Source organism: Balaenoptera musculus, chromosome 11, assembly GCF_009873245.2.
Source record: "Balaenoptera musculus isolate JJ_BM4_2016_0621 chromosome 11, mBalMus1.pri.v3, whole genome shotgun sequence".
NCBI lineage: Eukaryota > Metazoa > Chordata > Mammalia > Artiodactyla > Balaenopteridae > Balaenoptera > Balaenoptera musculus.
This window is the reverse complement of record NC_045795.1, coordinates 35182809-35210039: the sequence shown is the minus strand read 5'-3', so window position 1 is coordinate 35210039 and position 27231 is coordinate 35182809. Positions and strand designations below refer to the sequence as shown.

The following is a 27231-nucleotide window of genomic DNA, read 5'->3' as shown; positions in this document are numbered from 1 at the left end:
CCTGCATTAGCAGGCAGATTCTCAACCACTGCGCCACCAGGGAAGCCCCTCTACTCCTTTCTTGCTTTGAAATATAAGGAAATTAGCTCACTTATAACACCACCCCTCCTCTACTTTCTAACTCCAAATTTGTGTTATATCTATTATTATTTATATTTTCAAGGTTTATAATATTTACTTTACACAGTTGTTTAGTTTTATGTCTACATTTAAATAAATTCAATGTTTCTCACCAGTCCTTTTGTAATGCTTCTGGGTTCTCACATTCGTTAATCTGATTTATCTCTTAGTTGGTTAGACTTGATTGTCAAGCAATTTTTAAAAATGATCCCTCAGTTCATTTTCTTCCAGGATTCACACATGCTTAAAAATACTTGTCTGATGTTTTTGTTTTTAAAGGAAAACTTGAAAATTTGGCTGGGTATAAAATTATTGGGATACAATATCCTTGCTTCAGAACTTGTTCCACTGTCTTCTGGCACTGAATATTGCTAAGGAAAAGTCCAAGAGCAAACTTTTTTTAATCTTCACTCATAGTTGGCTTGCATTTTTCAGACTGGATGTCCATAAGCTTCTTTATTTAGCTTTGGAAATTAGTAACTTCAATAGATTTTATCTTGGAGTTGAGCTCTTTCAATTTTTTCTTAGACACAGCATGGCCTTTTCATCTGCAGATTCAAGTAATTCCAGATTTCAGGAAACTTCTCTCTCTCTCTGTCTTTCTCTCTCTCTCTCACTCTCTATCCATGTTTTTTCTGTTGCCCTTACTCTTCTTCAGGATTTCTAATTACTCACAATTGGTTTCTCCTTTGGCTCTCTTTCCAGGTATCATTTTCTCTCATTATTTTTAATATCCTTAGTTATTTTTCAGCCACATTTCCTCCTGTTCTTCTTCCTTGTCTCCCTTCTCCTCCTCCTTTTCTCCTTCCTTCTCTTTTGTTTCTTAACGGCACTTTCTTCACTATAATGGCTTTCTTCTTCTCTTTCATTTCTGAGTTCTTCAAGCTTGCTTTTATTTTCTTGTCTTGTAATCTTTTCTTTGAAACTTTCTATATTTTTAAGCTATTTTTAAAAACAAAGATTGCTTTTAGGTAACATATTTAAGATTATGAAGTATACTGCCTTGCTTCCTAATGTAAGGAGTCTTCAAATGTATGTTGCTTTTCCCTCCACACTCCATATACGTGGAAAGATCTTTAGCTATTTTCCTTTTGATAATTTTATCTTTGAGCATGTGCATCTTTTTCCGAGAGAGTAGTCTGGGAGATGGGTAAGGGAATATTCAAATTCAGTTTGTGTCCTGAGTACCTCTACTCTGCACATATTTCATTCTTAGCCTTAAGAAAACCCCTTAAGTCACAAACTCCCTGAATCCCACTCACCAAAGGTCATCTTTCTTGGCCATAAGCCTAGACCACTGACCATAAAAATGGCCTGTCTTTAAGGTTTCTTCTTTGGACTTACCTTCTATAGTGTAGAATGAGTATCTAAATAATATTGCCCTATCATACTTGTCTATGTTCTTAGATCTCACCACCCTAACCAGAAGATCATTGGATTTGCATTTAAGAATTGTGACGCTTTCTTTAAGGAGAAACCATATCCTGCCTGAGGTTGGAGGATATATGTGTTGGCTCTCAGCAACCTCCCTCACTGTAATTCAAATTTCATAGTATTTGGCAGATTTCCTCAAGGTTTGAGGTTATGGCTATTTCCTTATTTCACTGAAGATGGCTTTTCCTCTTCTATTTTTCATTTTTTGTTGCTGTTGTTGGTGAATTTCAGTAGCAGGGAGTAGAGTAAAAATTACTTTCTTCTGCTATTTAATCAGAAATCAGAATTTTAAAGATCAGAAGAAACTCAGGAGCTAAATTTTTACAGCCAAGAAGACTGTGTTTCTCTAATTATGTATATGGAGTGAGTACATTTTAATATTCTATTAATGGCTGCACCGTACCACTTCATTTATTTTAATAAACGTTTTAGACTTGAAACTTATGGTTCATGCAATGCCACTAATCAGGTTAGATGAGAGCAGAATGCAAACTATGTTATAAGACAGAATCACTAGTTAAGAAAGACTGTGTATTTCTCATATATAAAATATAAAAAAGAGGGAGAAAAATGCTTGGGATATATTAAGTGCTCAAAATTTAAGTTCCCTTCTTTCTATACCTACTAACATATATACAGTAGATAAGAGAAGTTAGAATTGTCAACACATCTTTTGCTAAGGCTTCTAGCTGCCTATTGGGACCTAATGATAAAAGATGCTATTCTCATTATAATAAGAGCAGTGTGAAATGGATTTTCCCTGTTAAATATTTTGCTCTTCTCAGGCTCACAAATCTTGGTGTATACTTGCTAATTATATACAACTAATATATCTTTCCAACGAAAATCTGTGAGGATGTGTTATTTAGTGTCTCTCTAATGGTCTGCTGGAATATGATTCTGGAACACTAATTGCAACCCCAATCCTCTTGTTTCCCACACACACTACACAAGGAGATCGAGGCTTAGAGAGCTGTTAACAAACACAATCACACAGTAAAGCTGCTCTTTCCTTCCTGTGCTGTCCTCGTGTTATTAGACAACGTGTCCAGCGACAGCTGTTTCAGTAACTGTACAAACCTACTCACTCCACTCACAGCCTGTCTCCCAATTGTCTTTGCACTTCTACAAGGTCACACAACTAACTCCAAAAGTTTGACAGAGTGCAAAGTCTGAGAGCTTACAAAACGCATCAGCACAACTCAGATACATTTAGTATGTTTTTTATTTCAAGCAAAGAATTAGGCAGAAAGACCTCTAATAGCTCCTGGGAAAATAATTTACAAATCCTGTAAATGTTGTTGGGAGGCTGGTTATTTAGAAAGTAATGTCTTCCAAAAGGTCTGAAGCACCACAAATTAAATTTTAAAATGTCAAAGTCATCTGTGATGTACTCTGTACTCCCCAAGTGGCACAGTGTACCATAAAATCACCCCCGATTCTGGGCTTGAGATTGCAGGTCTTTTCTCCTGAAATCACCAGGTCTTCTGCTCCACATTAATTCGACAAAAATTTTTTTTTAATTAATGACTGACCAACTATGTAGTTGCCAGATGCTGAGAGAATAGAGTTGAACAGGACTACAGTCTTGTCTTTCAATAGCTGCTAGCTGAGAATTGTAGGGTCTTTCCAGATGTTATACTATATATAGCATATTATCGCTCCTGAATTCATCAAGGTCAAGAGCAACACCAGATACCAATCATATAAGAAATTACATCCAAGGTTATTTGGACACCGTATTAGTTTTCTAGTACAACAAACTAGGTGGCTTAAACAATAGAAATTTATTATCTTACAGTTCTGAAGGCTAGAAGTCTCACATGGAGGTGTTGGCAGGGTTGGTTATTCCTTCTGAGGGTTATAAGGGAAGGATCTGTTCCAGGCCTCTCTCCTTGGCTTGTAGATGACTGTTTTCATGTTCACATGGCCCACTCTCTCTATATGAGTCTGTCTCCAAATTTCCCCATTTTATAAGGTTACCAGTCATATTGGATTAGGGCCCAACCTAATGACCACATTTTAACTTGATCACCTCTGTAAAGACCCCATCTCTCAATAAGATCACTCTGAGGTACTAGAGGTTAGGGCTTCAACACAGGAATTTGACACAGTGAGACAATTTAACCTACAACAGACACTACTGTGAAGTTTTGGTAGAAAGGACCCTGAACATTATTCTCTTCTCCAAATTGGCTTGTAAAAGAAGGCCATATTAGTCTAATTATTCACTTTGAGTAACATTATGACTCCCTAAAATGAATAGTTAAATGGCACTTTTATCAGTGGAGATTGCTCCTAGAGGGATCATCTGATTTTGTTAATTCAGTACAGCTTCTGTCAAGATCCAGGTGAAATCCCCATGCTCCAGAAACCTCCGATAAAATCCACTCCAACCTGATGATGACCATCCCCTTCCATGTCCCAGGCCAAAATGGGAACAACGGGGTAGATGCAACGGGGCATCAGATTTCAATTCAAAACAAAACACTTTCTAATAAGTAGAATTACTCATCGGTGAGCTATTGTATTTCTAAGCATGGCATCCAAAGGAGAAACCATAAAATAAAAAGATTGACTATGTTAAAAAAAAAGAAATGAAAACTAAAAGAAAATTCATAAAATGGTGGAAAATGTTTGCTAAATATATGACAAAGGCAAAAGTTATCTTTAATGTTCATTCACTCAACAATTATTTACTGAGCTCCTACTATATATCAGGCTTTGTTTCTAGGTGCGGCAGATGTGAACAAGACCAAGTGCCAGCCCTCATGGAGTCAACAAATCAACCAGACCTACCCTGACACTCCAAGAGAAGAACAAGTAGAGCACATAAACAAAAACAGAAATGCAAATGGCAAATAAAGATATAAAATAATTTGGTAATCAAAAATGCAAGTTAAAACAAATTTTTTTTGCCTACCAAATTGGCAGAACTTTCAAATCCTGTGATGTTGGTGAGGGTACAGAATATGGACCTGATCACATACTTCTCTGGGAGTGGGTTTCAACCAGCTTCTTAATGGTAAAACCCAAACTGCCCCCAAATTTAGACTGAGCACATTTAAAATGCTAAAATGCATATTCCTGGGCTCCACTGCAGAGATTCTGAATCTATCCATCAGATATGGGATCCAGGAAACTGTGTCTTTTGACTACCATGGAGTATCCTAATACAAGTTATCCTTGGGCCATACTTGGGGACAGAGTGCTCTAGACCGTGGGCAGGGCTGAACAAACAGTTCCAGCAATGGGACTGTGCAGGGCCTAACAATCAAATGCAGAATGTCTTGTTCAATTAGATGTGACTAATTGAGAGCAACATTTCAATGGTAAGACAAAAAGGTACCAAGTTATACTTGCTACTGGTGGGCTTTGACACTGGGTCACCCACAGTTCAGCTTTCACAATATTTATTCTCTTTGGTACAGCAAATCAACTTTTGAAAAAATTTACCCTAAGGACATAATCAGGTTTTATTCAAAACATTGGTAGGATTACAGAAATTATTTAAGAGTGAGTTCTAAAAATAAGAAGAGGATAAAGCTACTTTTAATAACTTTTCCTTAAAATGCTGGCTAGAAGTAGAGAACTTAAAAGGGAAGAGCTCTCCACTTTGGGTCCCCATATTTAGACTTTGTTTTGCAAATGTTTTCTGGTTACCATGGCAACTTCTGGATTTCTCTATGTAAATGGGAAATTGGGAACCTCGCCTTTTAAAAAAAATGATTAGTGTGTTCTTTTTATCCTGGTAAGCTCGTTCTGTGCTGACAAATTACATTCTGACAGCTCGGTTGTAATCTAAAACATGCCTCTCTGGAGACTGAATAATAAAGTATTTCCAGGGATTGACAGTTACTCTTCATTTATATTTTTATGTATTTGCTTTCAATGAATTCAAGAGATAAACTGAAGTGCTACATACTTGCTATATTTTTTAAATAATTCAGAAATGTATCCTCACTTGAAAAATCTGACATATGTCAATTTGATTATTGAATTTGTGAACTGTGGTGTAAGGAAAGAACATAAGCTTCTGAAACGGTCGGACTTGGAGCTGAACCCTGGCTCTGCCACCTACTAGTTGTGTGACCTTGGGCAAGTAGTCTAACTCTTTGAGCCTTAGTTTCCATCTATAAAATAAGAATCAGAAATAATATATACATATATAAAGCATCTACAACAAAGCCAAGTCTATTGAGCAGGTTCTTGATATAACATGGCAGCTATTACCAAAGAAAAAAATAAAAGCCAAGCACAGAAACATCCAAAACCTATTAGATTTGGTTTAAAAGAAATCAGGCTTCACACAGGAAAAAAGTGAATAAGTTTTTAAAGTAATGCATAACCAACATTGTTAGAATTGGACTTCTTCATGTTTCAGCTATTTATACTATTGTTAAACACTCAACAGTAAATAATAGGAAAAGACTTTTGGAACTTTGTAAGGTGATAGGACATGACAGATAAGCTTGTACAAAGGAAGCTTAAGGTCCTCAAGACTTTACAATAGTCTGAAAAGATGCAGTTGGCTAAAGTTAAGGCATAACTTTAAAATAGCAAATGGCCAAGGTTTTTAGCTAATAGAGGTCATAGTGAACCAGGGCCAGGAGCCCTCCCTGACCCATTAAAGATGAGGTGACGTAATTGTGAGGATGAGGCCTGGAGTCCTCTAGGGATGCGTCACCTCAGGAAGAAGGTTAGCAGTGAGGCAGGGACAAGTTTCCCCGTGTTTTCCAACAGCATTTATGGATCTACCTTTTTCCTTTTTCATATTCGATTGGTGGGCAGGACCCATCTCTAGTCTGTACTGCTCCATTTGCTGTTTATTGAACTGTGTATGGAGGAGGAGGATTTTTTAGTGGGGCATGTTAAATCTTTCATTATTACACTCCCTAATTCTTAATCTGCCTTTATTCCTTTCTCTTCAATTATTGTGAGAAGAGCATCACGGATGATCGCATGGGTAAAAATGTTGAAGCAATACACAAATGCAAAACATTGTAAACAAAAGAAGATATTCTGAATTAAAAACTATGTACCACTCTCTTTAAATAAAAATAATAATTTAAGGGTCCTTAAATCCATATTATATGTGGCACCTAAGCTCAACTTATTTAAGTTAGTCTATTGAAAAGTACTGATGCAGAACTAGTAAAACAACAACAACAAAACTAAGGTCCCAACACAATAACAGATGTCAACACCATGCTTTCACTACCTGACTTTTCTTTCCATTTATCTATCTTGTATTTAAGGTGGTGCATTCCAGAGGGTGAAAATGAGGCAGAAAAGAAGTCACTCGAGGGAGACTTTCTCAGACTACTTCTCCTCCCAGCTTACTGTCCTCACCTATTGTTTGTCATCAGGGACAAGGTAGAACACAGAACGCGGGGAGTGTGATTTAAAAAGGAAAGTGCCCGTGATCACAGTAAGCTGTTCACTTGGGGAACTGTTCCCACATCACCACCACCACTACCGTGACCACTTAATTCCTTTCACTGCAGTGTTGCTTGGATGAGACCTTTGTGAACCTCCATCTCCAATCAGTAACTGGTTGAGGTTAGGGCCCAAGACTGAGTTGGGTCAATCCTGGCTCCAGACTATGGTTCCCAGGTAAAATATAGGTGCTCAGTTAGGTTTGAATGTCAGATTAACAACAAATAGTTTTTAGTATAAGTATATCCCCAATAACGTGCTGAGACATACTTATACTACATACCATGGCAGTGTTCCTGGATCTGCCAACAATAGCTGCAAATGCATAGAGCACTTTCTATGTTCCATGCATTATTCTAAATTCTTTACAAATATTAATTCACTAAATACATGAAAATACATGGATAGGTAAACATATGCCAATACATGGATGACTGGAGGTTAGGAAGAATGAACTATGTATTTTAAGTTTCAAAAATTATGCAAAAATTCCTATAATTAAGACTTTTGATGAGCTGTCACTGACTAGCTACAAATCAATTTGTAGAAAATTTAAAAATATAAAACTAAAAAAGACTAGATTTTTGTCCCTGCTCATTAACTAGCTGGAAGACCTTGGGAAAATCTCCTCAATTCTCTGGATCTAGGTTTCCTTCTCCTAACATGAAATTGGGATGAGACTATTTTTAAAGTCATTGCTGCCCCTAAAATTCTATTATATCTTATAATGTGCAAAAAACAGCTTGCAGAGAAATGCTTATTACCTCTGCAATCATTCTGTTGGTGTCTCCTAAGAAAAGCAGATTCAGAGCTTCTTCCTCTGTGGTTGCCTGATGAAGAGACAAGTTCTTCAGGTGGATATTCTGATCAGGGTCCTCCAATACTGTCACTTTCCTAGGGAAATGGGAAGCAACAACACAAGGCACTTTGAGAATGAAAAGAACTTCAAGTCTTTCTTACAGGTTTCTTTTTTAAAAGCTGTATGTACGATGTCTTGAATTTATAATATCCAATAGTACACAAGACACCAGACAGTATTGGATTAGCATCAAACACTGACATTCCCTTGACAGTACTACCAAATAGCTTTGGGGCTGAAAAGTATATTACAAGCTCTGATTTAAAGCCATCTGTCTTGGTAATCATCAGAACCCCAAAGCATCTTAAAATATATATTCTTATTGAATTAAAAATGCAAATAGTTAACCTTCTACCTATATCAGGAAACTTGCCTATATAGTATTTTTCTATGTCATAATTCAGTTTCTTACATAGGTAATGCACAAATTTTTCTCCTTCTAATTTTTCCCTTTTGTTCAATTTCATATCATTTTCAATTTACATGACATTTCAAACTGGTTAGCTCATCAATTTAAACATGATGAAAATTGAGGCATCTGTTATCCCTCTAGGAGATGTTCCCTTGTCTAGTTTTCTTATCAAGGTGAGTTAAAAATTCTCAAGAAGTCTTGTAATAAAATTTTAGTTTGTGATTATTATTTTTATGTCCATCAGATGTGTTTCTTGACTTTTTTTCTTTTACAACATCACTTTTCCTTCCACTGAATCCTTACAGTAAGAGCTTTAGGTCTGGAATTACATTCACCTATTACAACTGCCTCAGTGGGCATCCTGGTGCCAACACCACTTCCTCCCAGGTGAATTCTAACCCTATTTCGAGAGTTGGCTTGTGAGTACTCTCCTTAGAGTCCTCATAGGACTTTCTGCAAATGAACACAATTTGGCTAAACTCCTCACAGTCTTGCTTCAAATGCCTACAGATTCAAACAATAAAGTTACTAAAGAGAGTTCCCTTCTGCCTCTTGAGTTTTGCCTTCTTGATTTTCTTAAAAATTGTTGAAGAAAGGAAATCTGTAATTCACAAGTGTTGCAAGTGTATCTCCAGATATCTGCACTTGCTTACAGCATTTGGAACTGATCATAATAGATAAAGGTTGGCATCGTTTAGCACTATTTCTCCCTTCAAAGTACAACTAGCAAGTGGACGTGTCACTTGCCTATTGACAAAAACACATTTATAAATCCTTAAAAATGAAGATATTGCAAAGACCATAATTTTTCAGTCTTCCCTTTTGTAAGGAGGTTATCTGGACTTTCATATGTAATTTGTGGGCACTTAAAATACTAATTGCAGGAAGAAAATGTAGCTCTACCAGCACCTCTGTGACCATTATGTCACTAATAATCTAGCCTGTTGCCAAGTTTTGGACTCCTTTTGTCTCCTTCAACAATACCACCTAAGATGGCAAAAGATCTCTTCCCTTAATGAAAACAAGTATATTTTATTTATTTTTCAACAAGACTCATAAGTGAGCTTATTAAAAATGCTTGAGTTAAAAAATGCTTAGAAAACATGAAGGCATTGTTAACTGAAATAGATGAATTGTGCTCTATTTTTAGGAACCCCCTTTATTCCTTAAGCTTTACTTCCACCCTGATCCTTCTGATATGCTCGAGAAGGTTTGCCTAAATTCAATCCCTAGGGACACAGAAGTTAGAATTCTTCCTAAATCCACAGATTCTAGGCCTTAGAGGTAAAAAGAAGTTAAGTAATATTGGAAGGAAGATGAAAGCATGAAATAAGTGATGAGACAGTATATTAGAAGTGAGAAAAGAAGAGAGTTCTGTCTTTTTCAACAGGAGGAAGAAAACAAATTCTCCAACTCTGAGGCAAAGTCACCTGTGGTACATGTTGTAAGACCAAGTCTGCTACAAAATCAACCTGTGCAAGTTCAGAAAAGGGAGAGGTGGGGGAGCAGGAAACAATTCAAAGACAAGGATGTTCACACTCACTGGGCACCAAAAGTATGCCAGGGACCTGCACTGTCTTCTGTAATCCAGTTGTAATCCTGGCGGCACACAGGAATAGCCTGCAGAACTTAAAACAACACACTGGTGCCAGGTGTCCTCCTAAGCGGTTTGGATTTCACTGTTCTGGGGCGTGGACTGGGTATCAGGATCTGTAAAGGTTCCAGGTGATTCTAGTGTGCAGCCAAGGTTGAGAGCCATTGACTTCATCTTTAACGACCACACAAGGTGGACATAGAGGGAGGAGGTTTCTGGTTTCTTTATCTTTACTCTCCACCCAGCTCCACCCCAAGCCCAAAGGGGAGAGTTACTCATTTTACTGGTTGGAGCTGAAGTCACTTTGGGTCATATCTACTAATAGGCAAGGTCCCTGTGAATTTTAAAAAGCTTGTCCTTCCATGGGAAGTTTCTTTTCTACTTCCCTGACCATGCAGCTGATGGGTAAACTAAGCCACCCATTAACCACAACAATAACTAAAGCTCAACTGGGGATTATGGATATTCCTAAACATCCATAGGGTTTATATCATTGCTAAATCAAAACAAAATCTAAATGATAGTTTAGATCAAATCTAAAATCTAAATGACATAATCTCCTCACCATTACTTCACTGAAACGAATGCAGAAAACAAGCAAGTATGGAACTCTAAAAGTGTTCATTTATTAGACAACCTAAATGGGTCACTGATTTAGGATTATATTTACAAAGAATAGTTAGAAGCATAAGGTAGAAAGCGTGAAATGTCATCAGCAGCATTTGGCTAAGCTACTTTTTTCCTTGTAAATCATTCAGAGCCTTTGATCTGCAATGAACCTACCTCAGAACTATTACACTTCTATATTTACTTCCAGGTGCTCGTCCAGCTTTGTCACTTTGATCATAATGCAATTTGCACATGCTTCCAGTTTTTCTGTATAGAACTCTCAGCCGTCTTTTGTAACCCTGTAACTCATCACCAGGCATTTCTCTGGCACTTTTCTGATACTGTTTTCCTCACTACTTTCTGATTTCTTGCCCGTGGAGGTTTTGAAAAGTAAATAAAAAGACAGGTTGGTGTCCAGTTTAGTTTGACTTCTTTCACGGTTCTCTCCCTGCTTTGGGCTCATCTGTTGGGCACGCTTTAATAAAAAGACTCCACCTCTGGCATCTTTCTGGAATCTTCGTCAGTGCAACTTTCTCCAATCAGGGTCTCTCTTGCCAGTTCTTCTCCTCAGATTCTTTCCTGGTTTCTGCCCAATCCCTTGGGCATGAGGCTTTGGACCTTCCCTTATTGCCCTGCCTGCCCTCATTGAAAATCCCTTTTGCACTTAAGCCTCCCAACCAATTTGTCACTCCCACCCACTCTCATGCCTTTGCTCAGAGAAGTACAGCCTGAGCTGGGTACTACCTCTTGACTAGGTCGACTAATCTGGGAGTGAGAATGCTTTAAACTCTGCTGTTGGTGGAAAGCTTTTCAAAGTTGGAGGAAATAAGAATCATCAGCAAAAGTTTCTCTTCGAGTTGCTTCCTTTCCTGGCCCTTCCCCTCCCCCCGCCACTCCCCACGCCCTCAGCTCTCTAACAAATCAATAGCTATTTCCTGAATCCTCAGTCCACCACTCGATTCTGACTAAAATTTTCATAGCTTGAAAGAGGGCTTTATTGGAGTTTCTTAAATAAACATCTTAATTCCAAGATGGAAATCCCCCAAACTATTTATTTGATTCCTTTTTGAAAGGGCCTGTGAATAGTTTTCTCTACAAAATGTTTCTAAAATGTTTAGATTTCAAGCAAAAAGCCACTGATAGCCTTAACTTGGACCCCTAAGTGGAAAAGTTCTGCTAAGTATACTCAGCCTGCTCAATGATGGAGAAGAAGCAAGCTTTGTGTTTTCTCTGTAAACAGAGACTCTTTTCCATTTGGCTAAGTAGTTGGAATTTTTAGGCTTTCTAATTGCCTGGAAGACATATAAAGAGCAATGGCCAAGCTCTTGTTCCCAATAATGGAAGCCATCAATGAAAGAACCCTCCCCACCCTACATCCCATCTCCACAACATTCCAATACCATCAACTTGCTGAACAGGGACTTTGCAGGAGTTACTACAGTGAGTCTGGTTTCTCATTTTCATGTTATAGACAAATATTGCTATGGTGATTTCTATTATCTTCTTCTACTTGCAAGTGCCCCATGTGATGGTGCAGGCCAGGCACTGAACAACGGCACCATGTACAAGATGGTGCAATTCACATGAGTCTGTAGATTTATTATGACTTATGTCTGTCAGGGGCCAGTAAAGTGTCTTCCAACAAAACCAGCATATTACAACAATTTTTCAACAGGTGGCAGGGTTGCCTTTTAATAATCACATGAAGGTACCATACAGATGAGAGGTAGCTCAGTCTAGTTACCTTGACTTAGAACAATATCAGTAGTAGGCAGCCCTCACGAAAATGGGAGGGTGTCCATCAGGCTCTTCTAAATAACTGAATAATCTCACATATTGTGAACACAGCTGCACCATTCATTTCAATAAAGAGAATATTACCTAGTTCATCCTTTTCCAACTTCCTTTTTTCCCAACACATTTTCAGAAACTCTCTACGGGGAAGATTCGGGGGAAGATGTAAATTTTTAGAAGTATGTAAGGGGAGCCCTCTTTTTTTTTTTTTTAATGGCTATATGGGTGCTTTCCTTAGATATCCTTTTTTTTTTTTTAAACTTTGGGTTTATTTATTTATTTATTTATTTATTTATGGCTGTGTTGGGTCTTCGTTTCTGTGCGAGGGCTTTCTGTAGTTGCGGCAAGTGGGGGCCACTCTTCATCGCGGTGCGCGGGCCTCTCACTATCGTGGCCTCTCTTGCTGCAGAGCACAGGCTCCAGACGCGCAGGCTCAGTAATTGTGGCTCACGGGCCTAGTTGCTCCGCAGCATGTGGGATCTTCCCAGACCAGGGCTCGAACCCGTGTCCCCTGCACTAGCAGGCAGACCCTCAACCACTGCGCCACCAGGGAAGCCCCCCTCCTTCTTTAGATTGATTAAAAATCTAAAAGATTTCTTCTGTTATAAAATATAAACAGTTAAAACATATCACTTAAGAAAGTTTTATGAACCTGCAATAAATTTTTGTGTTGGTCTTAACCTAGACAGAATGGGCTAAAAGTAATGGATACTTTTTCTCAAGATCACTACTGAGATATTTTGAAAACTCTTTCTAGTAACTTGAAAAAGATATCTTTTCTTTCTTGTTTTATCTAATATTATATCTTCTTACTGATAATGAAAAATATAGCCAATCACATGACACTTTAGATTGAGTTATTTCATTTAACCTACTAAAAACACCAGGTTCTCTACTAAATACTTAAAGAAGAGATTATACCACTTATCTACAATCTCATTCAGGAGAGAGAAGCAGAGGAAATACTTCCTAACTCATTCTGTGAGGTCAGCATTACCCTTATACCAAAACCAAAGACATAACGAGAAAAAAAAACTCTAGACTATATCTCTCATGAACATAGATGCAAAAATCCTCAGTAAAGTATTAGCAGATCAAATCCAACAATGTAGAAAAAGAATTATATACCATGACCAAGTGGGATTATCTCAGGTATACAAGGCTGGTTCAACATTCAAACATCAGTAAATATAATCCATCACATCAACAGACTGTAAAAGAAAAATCACATGATCATATTAATAGATGCTGAACATGCATTTGACAAAAACCAATACCAATTCATGATAAAAACTCTCAGTAAACTAGGAATACAGGGGATCTTTCTCAACTTGATAAAGACTATCTACAAAAACCCTACAGCTAACATGATAGCTAATGGTGAGAAACTCAAAGCTTTCTTAGTAAGATCAGATACAAGGTAAGGATATCCCGTCTCACCGCTCCTTTTCAACATTATACTGGAAGTCCTTGTTAATGCAGTAATGCAAGAAAAGAAATAAAAGGTATACAGATTGGGAAAAAAGACATAAAGATGTCTTTGTCCACAGCTGACATGACGATCTATGCAGAAAACCTGAAAGAACTGACAAAAAACTCCTGGAACTAATAGGTGATTAGAGTAACACTGCAGGATACAAAGTTAATATACAGAAGTCAACTGCTTTTTTGTATACTAGCAATGAACAAGTGGAATTTGAAATTAAAAACACAAAACCATTTACCTTAGCACCTAAAAATGAAATATTTAGATATGTCTAACAAAATATGCACAATATCTATATGAGAAACTACAAAACTTTGATGAAAGAAATCAAAGAACTAAATAAATGGTGAGATATTCCATGTTCGTGGAGAGGGAGACTCAATATTGTCCAGATGTCAGTTCTTCCCAACTTGATCTATAAATACAACGCAATCCCAATCAAAATCCCAGCACATTATTTTGTGGATATTGACAAAATGATTCTAATGTTTATATGGAGAGGCAAAAGACCCAGAAGAGCAAAAACAAAATTGAAGGAAAAGAACAAAGCAGGAGGACCAACACTACCCAACTTCAAGACTTACTATAAACCCACAGCAATCAAGACAGTGTGGTATTGATGAAAGCATAGATAAATTGATCAGTGGAATGGAACACAGAGTCCAGAAACAGACTCACATAACTATAGTCATCTGATCTTTCACAAAGAAACCGAAGCAATACAATGGAGCAAAGACAGTCTCTTCAACAAATGGTTCTAGAACAACTGGACATCCACATGCAAAAAAAAAAAAAGAATCTAGACACAGACTTTGCACCACTCATAAAAATTAACTCAAAATGGATCACAGACCTAAATGTAAAATGCAAAACTATAAAACTCTTAGAATATAACATAGGAGAAAACCTAGATGGCCCTGGGTGTGGTGATGCTTTTTTGGATATGACATCAAAGACATGATCCATGAAGGAAATAATTGATAAGCTGGACTTCATTAAAATTAATAGACAATGTCTAAAGAATTAGAAGATAAGCCACAGACTGGGAGAAAACATTTGCAAAAGACACATCTGGTAAAGGACTGTTATCCAAAATATACAAAGAACTCTTAAAGCTCAACAATAAGAAAACAAACAACCCAATTAAAAACTGGGCCAAAAACCTTAACAGGATCTCAGAGAAGATATACAGATGGTAAATAAGCATACGAAAAGATGATCCATGTCATATGTCATCAGGAAAATGGAAATTAAAACAATAATGAGATACCCCTACACACTTATTAGAATGGCCAAAATTTGGAACATTGACAACATCAAATGCTGGGATGTGGAGCAACAAGAACTCTCATTCATTGCTGGTGGGAATGCAAAAATGGTACAGTCACTACAGTTTGGTAGTTTCTCACAAAACTATATATATTCCTCCCATATCATCTAGCATTCATGGTCCTTGGTATTTACCCAAAGAGGCTGAAAACTTATGTTCACACAAAAACCTACACACAGATATTTAGAGAGGCTTTATTCATAACTGCCAAAAACTTGGAAGCAACCAAGATGCCCTTCAGTACGTGAATGGATAGATAAACTTTGGTACATACAGACAGTGGAATATTATTCAGTGTTAAAAAGAAATAAACTATCAAGCCATGAAAAAACATGAAGGAGGCTTAAATGCGTATTACTAAGTGAAAGAAGCCAGTCGGAAAGAGCTACATAATGTATGATTCCAACTATATGACATTCTGGAAAAGGCAAAACTATGGAGATAATAAAAAGATCAGTGGTCACCAGGGGTGGAGGTAGGGGTAGTGATGACTAGGCAGAATACAGAGGATTTTTAAGTCAGTGAAAATACTCTGTATACTATCACGATGAATATAAGTCATTATACATTTGTCCAAAGCTATGGAATGTACAACACAAAGAGTGAAACCTATGGTAAACTATGGACTTTGGGTGATTTTGAGGTGTCAATGTACGTTCATTCTTCGTAACAAACGTGTCATTTTGGTGAGTGATGTTGATAATGGGAAAGGTTATGCACGTGTGGGGGTAGGGAGAATATGGGAAATCTCTGTACCTTCCTCTCAATTTTGTTGTGAACCTAAAACTAAATACTTCATCATGAAAAAAAAAAAAAAAAACAGGTCCAAACTGAAAGCTGTAAAATATTCTTTTTTTTAAATTGAAGTATAGTTGATTTACAAGAGTATATAGTTTCAGGTGTACAAGATAGTGATTCATTATCTTTATAGTTATACTCCATTTAAAGTTATTATAAAATATTGGCTATATTCCCCGTGCTGTACAATATATCCTTGTACCTTATTTATTTTGTATGTAGTAGTTTGTACCTCTTAATCCTCAAAGGTGCAAAATATTCTGAGTGCTTGTTGTGATGAATTCTTGTCTTCTTTTCCACATTAACTTCTTTCTTTTCAATTGGTAAATATCCTCTACTAAATATTACCATTATAATTTCTTTTTTTTATGTTTTTAATTTTTTTCTTCTTATTAGTCATCAATTTTATACACATCAGTGTATACATGTCAATCCCAGTCTCCCAATTCATCACACCACAACCCCCACTTCCCGCCGCTTTCCCCCCTTGGTGTGCACACGTTTGTTCTCTACATCTGTGTCTCAATCTCTGCTGTGCAAACTGGTTCACCTGTACCATTTTCTAGGATCTACATATACACGTTAATATACGATATTTCTTTTTCTCTTTCTGACTTACTTCACTCTGTATGACAGTCTCTAGATGCATCCACGTCTCTACAAATGACCCAAGTTCGTTCCTTTTTATGGCTGAGTAATATTCCATTGTATATATGTACCACCTCTTCTTTATCCATCTGTCGATGGGAATTTAGGTTGCTTCCATGACCTGGCTATTGTAAATAGTGCTGCAATGAACATTGGGGTGCATGTGTCTTTTTGAATTATGGTTTTCTCTGGGTATATGCCCAGTAGTGGGATTGCTGGGTCATATGGTAATTCTATTTTTAGTTTTTTAAGGAACCTCCATACTGTTCTCCATAGTGGCTGTATCAATTTACATTCCCACCAACAGTGCAAGAGGGTTCCCCTTTCTCCACACCTTCTCCAGCATTTATTGTTTGTAGATTTTCTGATGATGGCAATTCTGACTGGTGTGAGGTGATACTTCACTGTAGTTTTGATCTGCATTTCTGTAATGATTAGTGATGTTGAGCATCCTTTCATGTGTTTGTTGGCAATCTGTATGTCTTCTTTGGAGAAATGTCTATTTAGCTCTTCTGCCCATTTTTGGATTGGGTTGTTTGTTTTTTCGGTATTGAGCTGCATGAGCTGCTTGTATATTTTGAAGACTAATGCTTTGTCTGATGATTCATTTGCAAATATTTTCTCCCATTCTGAGGGTTCTCTTTTCATCTTGTTTATGGTTTCCTTCGCTGTGCCAGAGCTTTTAAGTTTCATTAGGTCCCATTTGTTTATTTTTGTTTTTATTTCCATTATTCTAGGAGGTGGATCAAAAAATATCTTGCTGTGATTTATGTCAAAGAGTTTTCTTCCTACATTTTCCTCTAAGAGGTTTACAGTGTCCGGTCTTACATTTAGGTCTCTAATCCATTTTGAGTTGATTTTTGTGTATGGTGTTAGGAAGTGTTCTAATTTCATTCTTTTACATGTAGCTGTCCAGTTTTCCCAGCACCACTTATTGAAGAGACTGTCTTTTCTCCATTGTATACCCCTGACTCCTTTGTCATAGATTAGTTGACCATAGGTGCATGGGTTTATCTCTGGGCTTCCTATCCTGTTCCATTGATCTATATTTCTGTTTTTGTGCCAGTACCATATTGTCTTGATTACTGTAGCTTTGTAGTATAGTCTGAAGTGAGGGAGTCTGATTCCTCCCGCTCTGTTTTTTTCACTCAAGACTGCTTTGGCTATTCGGGGTCTTCTGTGTCTCCATACAAATTTTAAGATTTTTTGTTCTAGTTCTGTAAACAATGCCATTGGTAGTTTGATAGGGATTGCATTGAATCTGTAGATTTCTTTGGGTAGTATAGTCCTTTTCACAATATTGATTCTTCCAATCCAGGAACGTGGTATATCTCTCCATTTGTTTGTATCGTCTTTAATTTCATTCATCAGTGTCTTATACTATTCTGCATACAGGTCTTTTGTCTCCTTAGGTAGGTTTATTCCTAGGTATTTTATTCTTTTTGTTGCAATGGTAAATGGAAGTGTTTCTTTAATTTCTCTTTCAGATTTTTCATCATTAGTGTATAGGAATGCAAGAGATTCCTGTGCATTAATTTTGTATCCTCCAGCTTTACCAAATTAATTGATTAGCTCTAGTAGTTTTCTGGTGGCATCTTTAGGATTCTCTATGTATAGTATCATGTCATCTGCATACACTGACAGTTTTACTTCTTCTTTTACAATTTGGATTCCTTTTCTTTCTTTTTCTTCTCTGATTGCCGTGGCTAGGACTTCCAAAACTATGTTGAATAATAGTGGTGAGAGTGGACATCCTTGTCTTGTACCTGATCTTAGAGGATATGCTTTCAGTTTTTCACCATTGAGAATGATGTTTGCTGTGGGTTTGTCGTATATGGCCTTTATTATGTTGAAGTAGGTTCCCTCTATGCCCACTTTCTGGAGAGTTTTAATCATAAATGGGTGTTGAATTTTGTCAAAAGCTTTTTCTGCATCTATTGAGATGATCATATGATTTTTATTCTTCAATTTGTTAATATGGTGTATCACACTGATTTGCCTATATTGAAGAATCCTTGCATCTCTGGGATAAATCCCACTTGATCATGGTGTATGATCCTTGTAATGTGTTGTTGGATTCTGTTTGCTAGTATTATGTTGAGGATTTTTGCATCTATATTCATCAGTGATATTGGTCTGTAATTTTCTTTTTTTGTAGCATCTTTGTCTGGTTTTGGTATCAGGGTGATGGTGGCCTCATAGAATGAGTTTGGGAATGTTCCTTCCTCTGCAATTTTTTGGAAGAGTTTGAGAAGGATGGGTGTTAGCTCTTCTCTAAATGTTTGATAGAATTCACCTGTGAAGCCATCTGGTCCTGGACTTTTGTTTGTTGGAGGATTTTTAATCACAGTTTCAATTTCAGTGCTTGTGATTGGTCTGTTCATATTTTCTATTTCTTCCTGGTTCAGTCTTGGAAGGTTATACTTCTCTAAGAATTTGTCAATTTCTTCCAGGCTGTCCATTTTATTAGGCATAGAGTTGCTTGTAGTAGTCTCTTAGGATGCTTTGTATTTCTGCCATGTCTGTTGTAAGTTCTCCTTTTTCATTTCTAATTTTATTGATTTGAGTCCTCTCCCTCTTTTTCTTGATGAGTCTGGCTAATGGTTTGTCAATTTTGTTTATCTTCTCAAGAAACCAGCTTTTAGTTTTATTGATCTTTGTTGTTCTTTTCTTTGTTTCCATTTCATTTATTTCTGCTTTGATCTTTATGATTTCTTTCCTTCTGCTAAGTTTGGGTTTTGTTTGTTCTTCTTTCTCTAGTTCCTTTAGGTGTAAGGTTAGATTGTTCCTTTGAGATTTTTCTTGTTTCTTGAGGTAGGCTTGTATAGCTATAAACTTCCCTCTTAGAACTGCTTTTGCTGCATCCCATAGGTTTTGGATCGTCGTGTTATCATTGTCATTTGTCTCTAGGTATTTTTTGATTTCCTCTGATTTCTTCAGTGATCTCTTGGTTATTTAGTAACGTATTGTTTAGCCTCCATGTGTTTGTGTTTTTTACGTTTTTTTCCCTGTAATTGATTTCTAATCTCATAGCGTTGTGGTCAGAAAAGATGCTTGATATGATTTCAATTTTCTTAAACTTACTGAGGCTTGATTTGTGACCCAAGATATGATCTATGCTGGAGAATGTTCTGTGCACACTTGAGAAGAAAGTGTAATCTGCTGTTTCTGGTTGGAATGTCCTATAAATATCAATTAAATCTAGCTGGTCTATTGTGTCATTTAAAGCTTGTGTTTCCTTGTTAAGTTTGTGTTTGGATGATCTGTCCATTGGTGTAAGTGAGGTGTTACAGTCCCCCACTATTATTGTGTTACTGTCGATTTCCTCTTTTATAGCTGTTAGCAGTTGCCTTATGTATTGAGGTGTTCCTATGTTGGGTGCATATATATTTATAATTGTTATATCTTCTTCTTGGATTGATCCCTTGACCATTATGTAGTGTCCTTCTTTGTTTCTTGTAACATTCTTTATTTTAAAGTCTATTTTATCTGATACGAGTATTGCTACTCCAGCTTTCTTTTGATTTCCATTGGCATGGAATATCTTTTTCCATCCCCTCACTTTCAGCCTGTATATGTCCCTAGGTCTGAAGTGGGTCTCTTGTAGACAGCATATATATGGGTCTTGTTTTTGTATCCATTCAGCAAGCCTGTGTCTTTTGGTTGGAGCATTTAATCCATTCACGTTTAAGGTAATTATCGATATGTATGTTCCTCTTACCATTTTCTTAATTGTTTTGCGTTTGTTTTTGTAGGTCCTTTTCTTCTCTTGTGTTTCCCACTTAGAGAAGTTCCTTTAGCATTTGTTGTAGAGCTGGTTTGGTGGTGCTGAATTCTCTTAGCTTTTGCTTGTCTGTAAAGGTTTTAACTTCTCCATCAAATCTGAATGAAATCCTTGCTGGGTAGAGTAATCTTGGTTGTAGGTTCTTCCCTTTCATCACTTTAAGTATGTCATGCCACTCCCTTCTGGCTTGTTGAGTTTCTGCTGGGAAATCAGCTGTTAACCTTATGGGAGTTCCCTTGTATGTTATTTGTCATTTTTCCCTTGCTGCTTTCAATAATTTTTCTTTGTCTTTAATTTTTGCCAACTTGATTACTATGTGTCTCGGTGTGTTTCTCCTTGAGTTTATCCTATAAGGGACTTTCTGCACTTCCTGGACTTGGGTGGATATTTCCTTTCCCATGTTAGGGAAGTTTTCGACTATAATCGCTTCAAATATTTTCTCTGGTCCTTTCTCTCTCTCTTCTCCTTCTGGGACCCCTATAATGCGAATGTTGTTGCATTTAATGTTGTCCCAGAGGTCTCTTAGGCTGTCTTCATTTCTTTTCATTCTTTTTTCTTTATTCTGTTCCACAGCAGTGAATTCCACCATTCTGTCTTCCAGGTCACTTATCCGTTCTTCTGCCTCAGTTATTCTGCTAATGATTCCTTCTAGTGTATTTTTCATTTCAGTTATTGTATTGTTCATCCCTGTTTGTTTGTTCTTTAATTCTCCTAGGTCTTTGTTAAACATTTCTTGCATATTCTCGATCTTTGCCTCCATTCTTTTTCTGAGGTCCTGGATCATCTTCACTATCATTATTGTGAATTGTTTTTCTGGAAGATTGCCTATCTCCATTTCATTTAGTTGTTTTTCTGGGGTTTTATCTTGTTCCTTCATCTGGTACATAGCCCTCTGCTTTACATCTTGTCTATCTTTCTGTGAATGTGGTTTTTGTTCCACAGGCTGCAGGATTGTAGTTCTTCTTACTTCTGCTGTTTGCCCCCTGGTGGATGAGGCTATCTAAGAGGCTTGTGCAAGTTTCCTGATGTCAGGGACTGGTGGTGGGTAGAGCTGGCTGTTGCTCTGGTGGGCAGAGCTCAGTAAAACTTTAATCTGCTTGTCTGCTGATGGGTGGGGCTGGGTTCCCTCCCTGTTGGTTGTTTGGCCTGAGGCAACCCAACATTGGAGCCTACCCAGGCTCTTTGGTGGGGCTAATGGTGGACTCTGGGAGGGCTCATGCAAAGGAGTACTTCCCATAACTTCTGCTGCCAGTGTCCTTGTCCCTTGGTGAGCCACAGCTGCCCCCCGCCTCTGCAGGAGACCCTCCAACATTAGCAGGTAGGTCTGGTTCAGTCTCCTATGGGGTCACTGCTCCTTCCCTTGGGTCCCGATGTGCAGACTACTTCGTGTGTGCCCTTCAAGAGTGGAGTCTCTGTTTCCCCCAGTCCTGTCAAAGTCCTGCAATCAAATCCCACTTGCCTTCAAAGTCTGATTCTCTAGGAATTCCTCCTCCCGTTGCCAGATCCCCAGGTTGGGAAGACTGACGTGTGGCTCAGAACCTTCACTCCAGTGGGTGGACTTCTGTGGTATAAGTGTTCTCCCGTTTGTGAGTCACCCACCGAGCAGTTATGGGATTTGATTTTATTGTGATAGCGCCCCTCCTACCGTCTCATTTTGGCATCTCCTTTGTCTTTGGATGTGGGGTATCTTTTTTGGTGAGTTCCAGTTTCTTCCTGTCGATGATTGTTCAGCAGTTAGTTGTGATTCCAGTGTTCTCGAAAGAGGGAGTCAGAGCATGTCCTTCTACTCCACCATCTTGAACCAATCTCCCCATTATTATTTCTAATAATAATATTATTAGACTTGAACTCTGGTCTTTTGATTTCCCAAAGAACTTAATCAACACCCTAAGGTAATTCTACCACCACAAGTCTGACATTTCAGAGGTGCTGGCAACCTATATATGATTTATTGCCTGTCTGATAAGGAGCAAAACTGAAATGAGTCATTTAATGTAATGTATCCTACATGATTCAAGGATGCCCGATGTCACTGTGGCAACATCTTCACACTTTCAAGAAGTTTCTGCTTCTTACTGTGCTTAGGCTTTCATATGCTATGAAAACAGGTATCATCAAAAGAACTCAAGAAAGAGAACTGGAAGCTGCTACAGAAATGCAAAACCAAAATGAGAATTATCCATGACAGGTAAAGACAGAACCAGACTAGACACAATTAATGTGTAGGAGAACCAACACTTTTCTCACAGGTGGTTATATTTATTAATTTATTGGTTATTGTCATTTAATTATTTCACTAAGATTTAGCATCTATATGAAACATACTTTCATTTATATCTTCTTTTTTCTCAAAATTATTTCCATATGATAGAATTTTAGTTTGCTAATAAATTGATAGGATCATCTTTCTGTATTATATTAAATTAACCAAACTTCTCCCACCTCAAAACAATATCACTTTGCAACGGCCAACAGACAAATGGCTTCCAAATCTAATGTATGTAACCATGGCTTATCATAGACTTATCTATTGCCTACAGGCAACCACCATTAGCATGCTTTTCCAGAAGTAAACATTTAACATAAAAAACTATGCTTGTTATCCTCCTTCTAACACTAATACCCTTTGCTTCAGCCTTCACATTCCTTTTGGTGCTCCAGGCTCACAAATAATGCATCGTTTAATGAAATGTCTTGTTTGGCTTAATTTCATACGGAATTACAGAGCCCATACACTAAAATTTATCTTCTTCAGTGCTACCAACTTTTTTTTCAAAGAAAATCATTTTCCTCCCATTTTCACTAATACTGGCTTTCTAGTTCAGACTTTGTAGTTTCAGTATGACAAATTATGTGCTCAAGTTTTCCACATTTGGGGAAATTATAGGAATAAATAGATCTCGAGGCAATGGATTTGTAATTTTGGAAAGACACAGCATTTCCTCTGCCAAGTAAATAGCTTTATACACCTCTAAGTTTCCACTATTGCATTTTACAAGTTTATTTACTTTGGTTTATTTTCATTTTAACATAAATTTTATTATTTTTCCAAGTATAAAAGTAATACATGTTCTTGTGACAAAGTTCAAAAATTTTTAAAGTAAAAAAGTTTTTTAAAACAGAGTCCCATCACAATGACAATGATAATGATATAATTCCTTAATTTTCTTATGTATATTTTGCAGATTTGTGGTAGAATTATAAATGTATACATGTTATTATATCCTTTAATATTAATGATGCTATCTTCCTTTTACTATTTTTGGATACAGGTGCAGGGAAGGAAATGGGGGATATACATGGATTTTTCCCCCCAATAACTAATTGTGGCTCACAGTGCAGGTTGCCTATATGGGATCTGATGTCCCTTTCTCCCTATTAGGCTCTGATTTTGTTCAGGGAGTTATTTTAAAATACTAGACTTTCCCTGACTCCCTTGCAACTACAGCGGCCATGTGACATAATTCTGATCAGTCATAAATTAGTGAAAATCAATGCGTAGAGCTTCAGGGAAGACTGTTAAAGGGGCAGCCTCAGGCAGCACATGACTTTTGCCTTTTTCCTTCCAGGAATGTGGATGTGATGTGGAACATAATGCAGGCATTTTGCAGAGGACTGAAGCCACGTGCTGAGAATGGCTCAGTAGAATGACAAAAGGAAGTCCACATGGCCTCCTGGAACTACCATAGCAGCCCTGGCTGCAATCTCCAGAATTCTTACCATGTCCGGTGGTTGGGGGGGAAGGAACGGACCATTTGGTTAAGCCGCTGTAAACTGAACTGCTGTTACCCGCAGTTGGCAGTTAATTCACTAACAAAAATGTTCAGTATCATTGACTGAATAACTCTTCCCTCTGTCTACATTAAATAATAACATGTTTATAGGATCTGATTCTGGTTTATCTGTTCTTCATCTGTTTCATTTTGAAGCAGTATAACGTGATTTCATTATTAGAGTTTTACCTAATTTCAGTATATGGTGTCACCAGTACTCCCTCATTTCTCTATTTTTCAAACACTTCTTTGCTCTTCTTGGTTGTTTATCCTCTCAGATAAACTCTGGAATTCCATCTATTTTCTAAAGTCTTTCAGGTTTTGCTTGGAATTTCATTGAACTTCTACATCAATATGGGAAGAACTGACCTCTTTAAAGTGTTCACATTTCTCATTCATAATAGCTCTCCATTTACCTTCAAGCCTTCTTTTATTTGTCACCCCAAACTGTACTATTGTCTTCACAAAGTCTCTGAACATTTCCTGAGTACTTCACCTTTTTTCGCTATCAAAAAAGAGATCTATTTTGCCGTTATTTCTTCCACCTGGGTTATTCCTAGGGCTTGTTTCTTCAATTGAGTTAGATATGTACTGGAAGATAATAGGTGGTCAGCCAGCCTGAAGGGCATCAGTCTGACCTCTGGTTCATAATCACTAGCTTTCATGTTGTAAAATGTCTCCAACTATCCTAGAACTCAATCTGAAAACACAAGGTCCAGTGTAATTGGCTAAACTGCTACGGATACGTGGGCTAACTGCTATGGAAGTTTCAGAGCAGGGAGATTAATATGCTACCTGTGAACCTTATCACCTGGTCCAGATGATCACTCTAGCCACCTGACGGAACCTCTTCCCCTCACTCACTGAGATTTCATTCCCAAGGCTCTTCCTCACATACACCCTCTCTACCATGACTCAGCACTCCTCCTGCCTTGGCAGCACTGCCAGCTTGTGGCTCAGTCAGAACTCTGGTCTTGGCATATGCCAGTAAAATCAGGAAATCACTGAGGGTCATGGGAGCAAAGACACTGGTGTGAAGGGACTGAAGTGAGCTGTGATAGAAAATTATTGGCTGATATGGGCTCCATTCATGAGACTACTGCAGCTCTAAATGATTTGCCTGACTTTTTTGCATTTTCAGACATTATTAGCTGGATTCTTTAGAAGTTGTGTTTTATGGAAGTCTCCTGAGGTGTTTCACATGCATGTTACATTTTCCAACTAAATGGTTAGTAAAATGAAGAATACAGTTTAAATTCTTTATAATGCCCCAAAAGAGCTCACCGAAATTCTTGCAGCGTAGTGAATACTTCATACATATGATGTTGACACTCTCATAAGGTTGTAATGCTTTTTTTCTTTATTGCTTGAGCTGTAAGAGTTACAGGAGTTTCCAAACCCTGAGTATTCTTCTAAAGGACAGAATAAAGTGACCTGGCAAGCCTAAGTTATGCAAAACTCTTTTAGGTAATCTTATGGTTTTACTTTAGATGCTCAAAATTCGGAACAGATTTCAAGAAAACATGGTGTAGTATCAACATAAATCAAACAATTCATACAGCAATTACAAGGACTGGACAATAAGTTTAAAAAAATCCCCAAATCCATATCAATACATAATTTTAAAAGCGCATTTCGCCTCTTAATCTCAGGAAAAGAAATTGTATGCAGTTGTTTATATACAAAGCACGAGGAAAATGGAATAGACTGAGGTGACAATGTTTTTCATGTCATTAATTAATCTCATGTGACTAAAACCCCTGAAATCACAGATATATTTTTACATTCCAGATATATGAAGGAAAATACTGCAGCTGTTTCTCCCATCCTTTTACTCATCACATATTAGGCAATGGATGGTGAAAGCTAACACCTCTGTATGAACTGAATGTTTGTGCCCCCTACACCACCACCCGCCCCGCAGAAAATTCATATGTCGAAGCCTAATCCCCAATGTGATGGTATTCAGAGATGAATCTTTGCGAAGCAAAGGTTCTCTCTCTTTCTACCATGAGAGAACACAGAGAGAAGGCAGCCATCCTGCAAGCTAGGAAGAAAGTTTTCATCAGGAATCAAATCTGCCAGCACCTTAATCTTGGGCTTCCCAGACTCCAAAACTGTGGTAAATAAGCATCAGCTGTTTAAGCCACCCAGGCTATGGTATTTTGTTATGGTAGCCACACTGACTAAGACAACCTTCTATCTAAGACATTTCTGATATTGAGAATGATCTCTTTTCAATTGGCCATTCAGAGTAGAGGAAACAGCTTTCCCCTTGTTATTACTCTAGTGGGACAGGCTTTGGGTAGAAGTGAGTCACTTTCAGGCTGGAAAGGTTCTCTTTTCCTCTACCATGGTCATTAGCAATGTTCCATTTTTTCCAGGAACATAGTCCCTGGCCAATTCGTCACACAGGGTATAACTGACCATCACTGGTCACTGGTCACTTGTTCAGATAATCCTGCAGGATAGCACCCCCAGCTTCTCGAGAGGTTGCCTCCCAGCTGTGTCAGTAATTGACTCAGTTGAAGAAAAGGCTGGAGTTAGTTTTAACTTTGAGATCTATGCTTACAGGCCCAGAAATCTCAAATGCTAACTGGGGCCAGAAAAATGACACAAATGAAAAGTGTAATGCAGTAGGTAGGTATAAGAATTGAAGGATGCATGTTTCATCTAAAGGCAGTAACTTCAAAAATTTTAAACATAAAATGTGTAGACCAATCAAAACATATTTGGTACTGATGCAAGGAGTGTCCAGAGCATAAGTGGAAGGACTGGCTTTCAAAAGGACAGAGTTTCCTGAGATGAGAGGAATATAGGTGATAGGGAAAAAGGGAGGCAGGCAGGAAGTTGAGGGAATTCATGTCTGACAACTTCCATATTCTCTAAGGTAAGGATACAATTGGCATCGGAGAGAACTGGAACAGGTTAGTACTCGACTACGGAGACAAACGTTTGACGTAATTATTGTGAGGCATGAGAGAAAAAGTTCTGGGAACATGAAGATATTGCTTAGCAGGCTGAGGGCACAGCTGAGGTTGGAGACTGTAATGTGGCAGAGTTTTCCTCTAGTCTTCTCTGAACCCCAGGTTGAAATCAGTGTCCTCAGAGAACCCAGGGCATCTTGTCACTTACTATGTAAGATGAAAAT

The 27231-nt window shown here is 37.7% G+C and overlaps 1 protein-coding gene across 1 annotated transcript in view; it reads right to left on the bottom strand.

Moving 5' to 3' along the window:
- The window catches only part of KIF6 (kinesin family member 6), a 390258-nt gene that overhangs the window by 266518 nt on the left and 96509 nt on the right, over window positions 1-27231 (bottom strand). The window contains exon 6 of the mRNA XM_036869162.1: window positions 7758-7887. Coding sequence (XP_036725057.1) covers window positions 7758-7887 — 130 coding nt within the window. The remainder of the gene's footprint in view (window positions 1-7757; window positions 7888-27231) is intronic.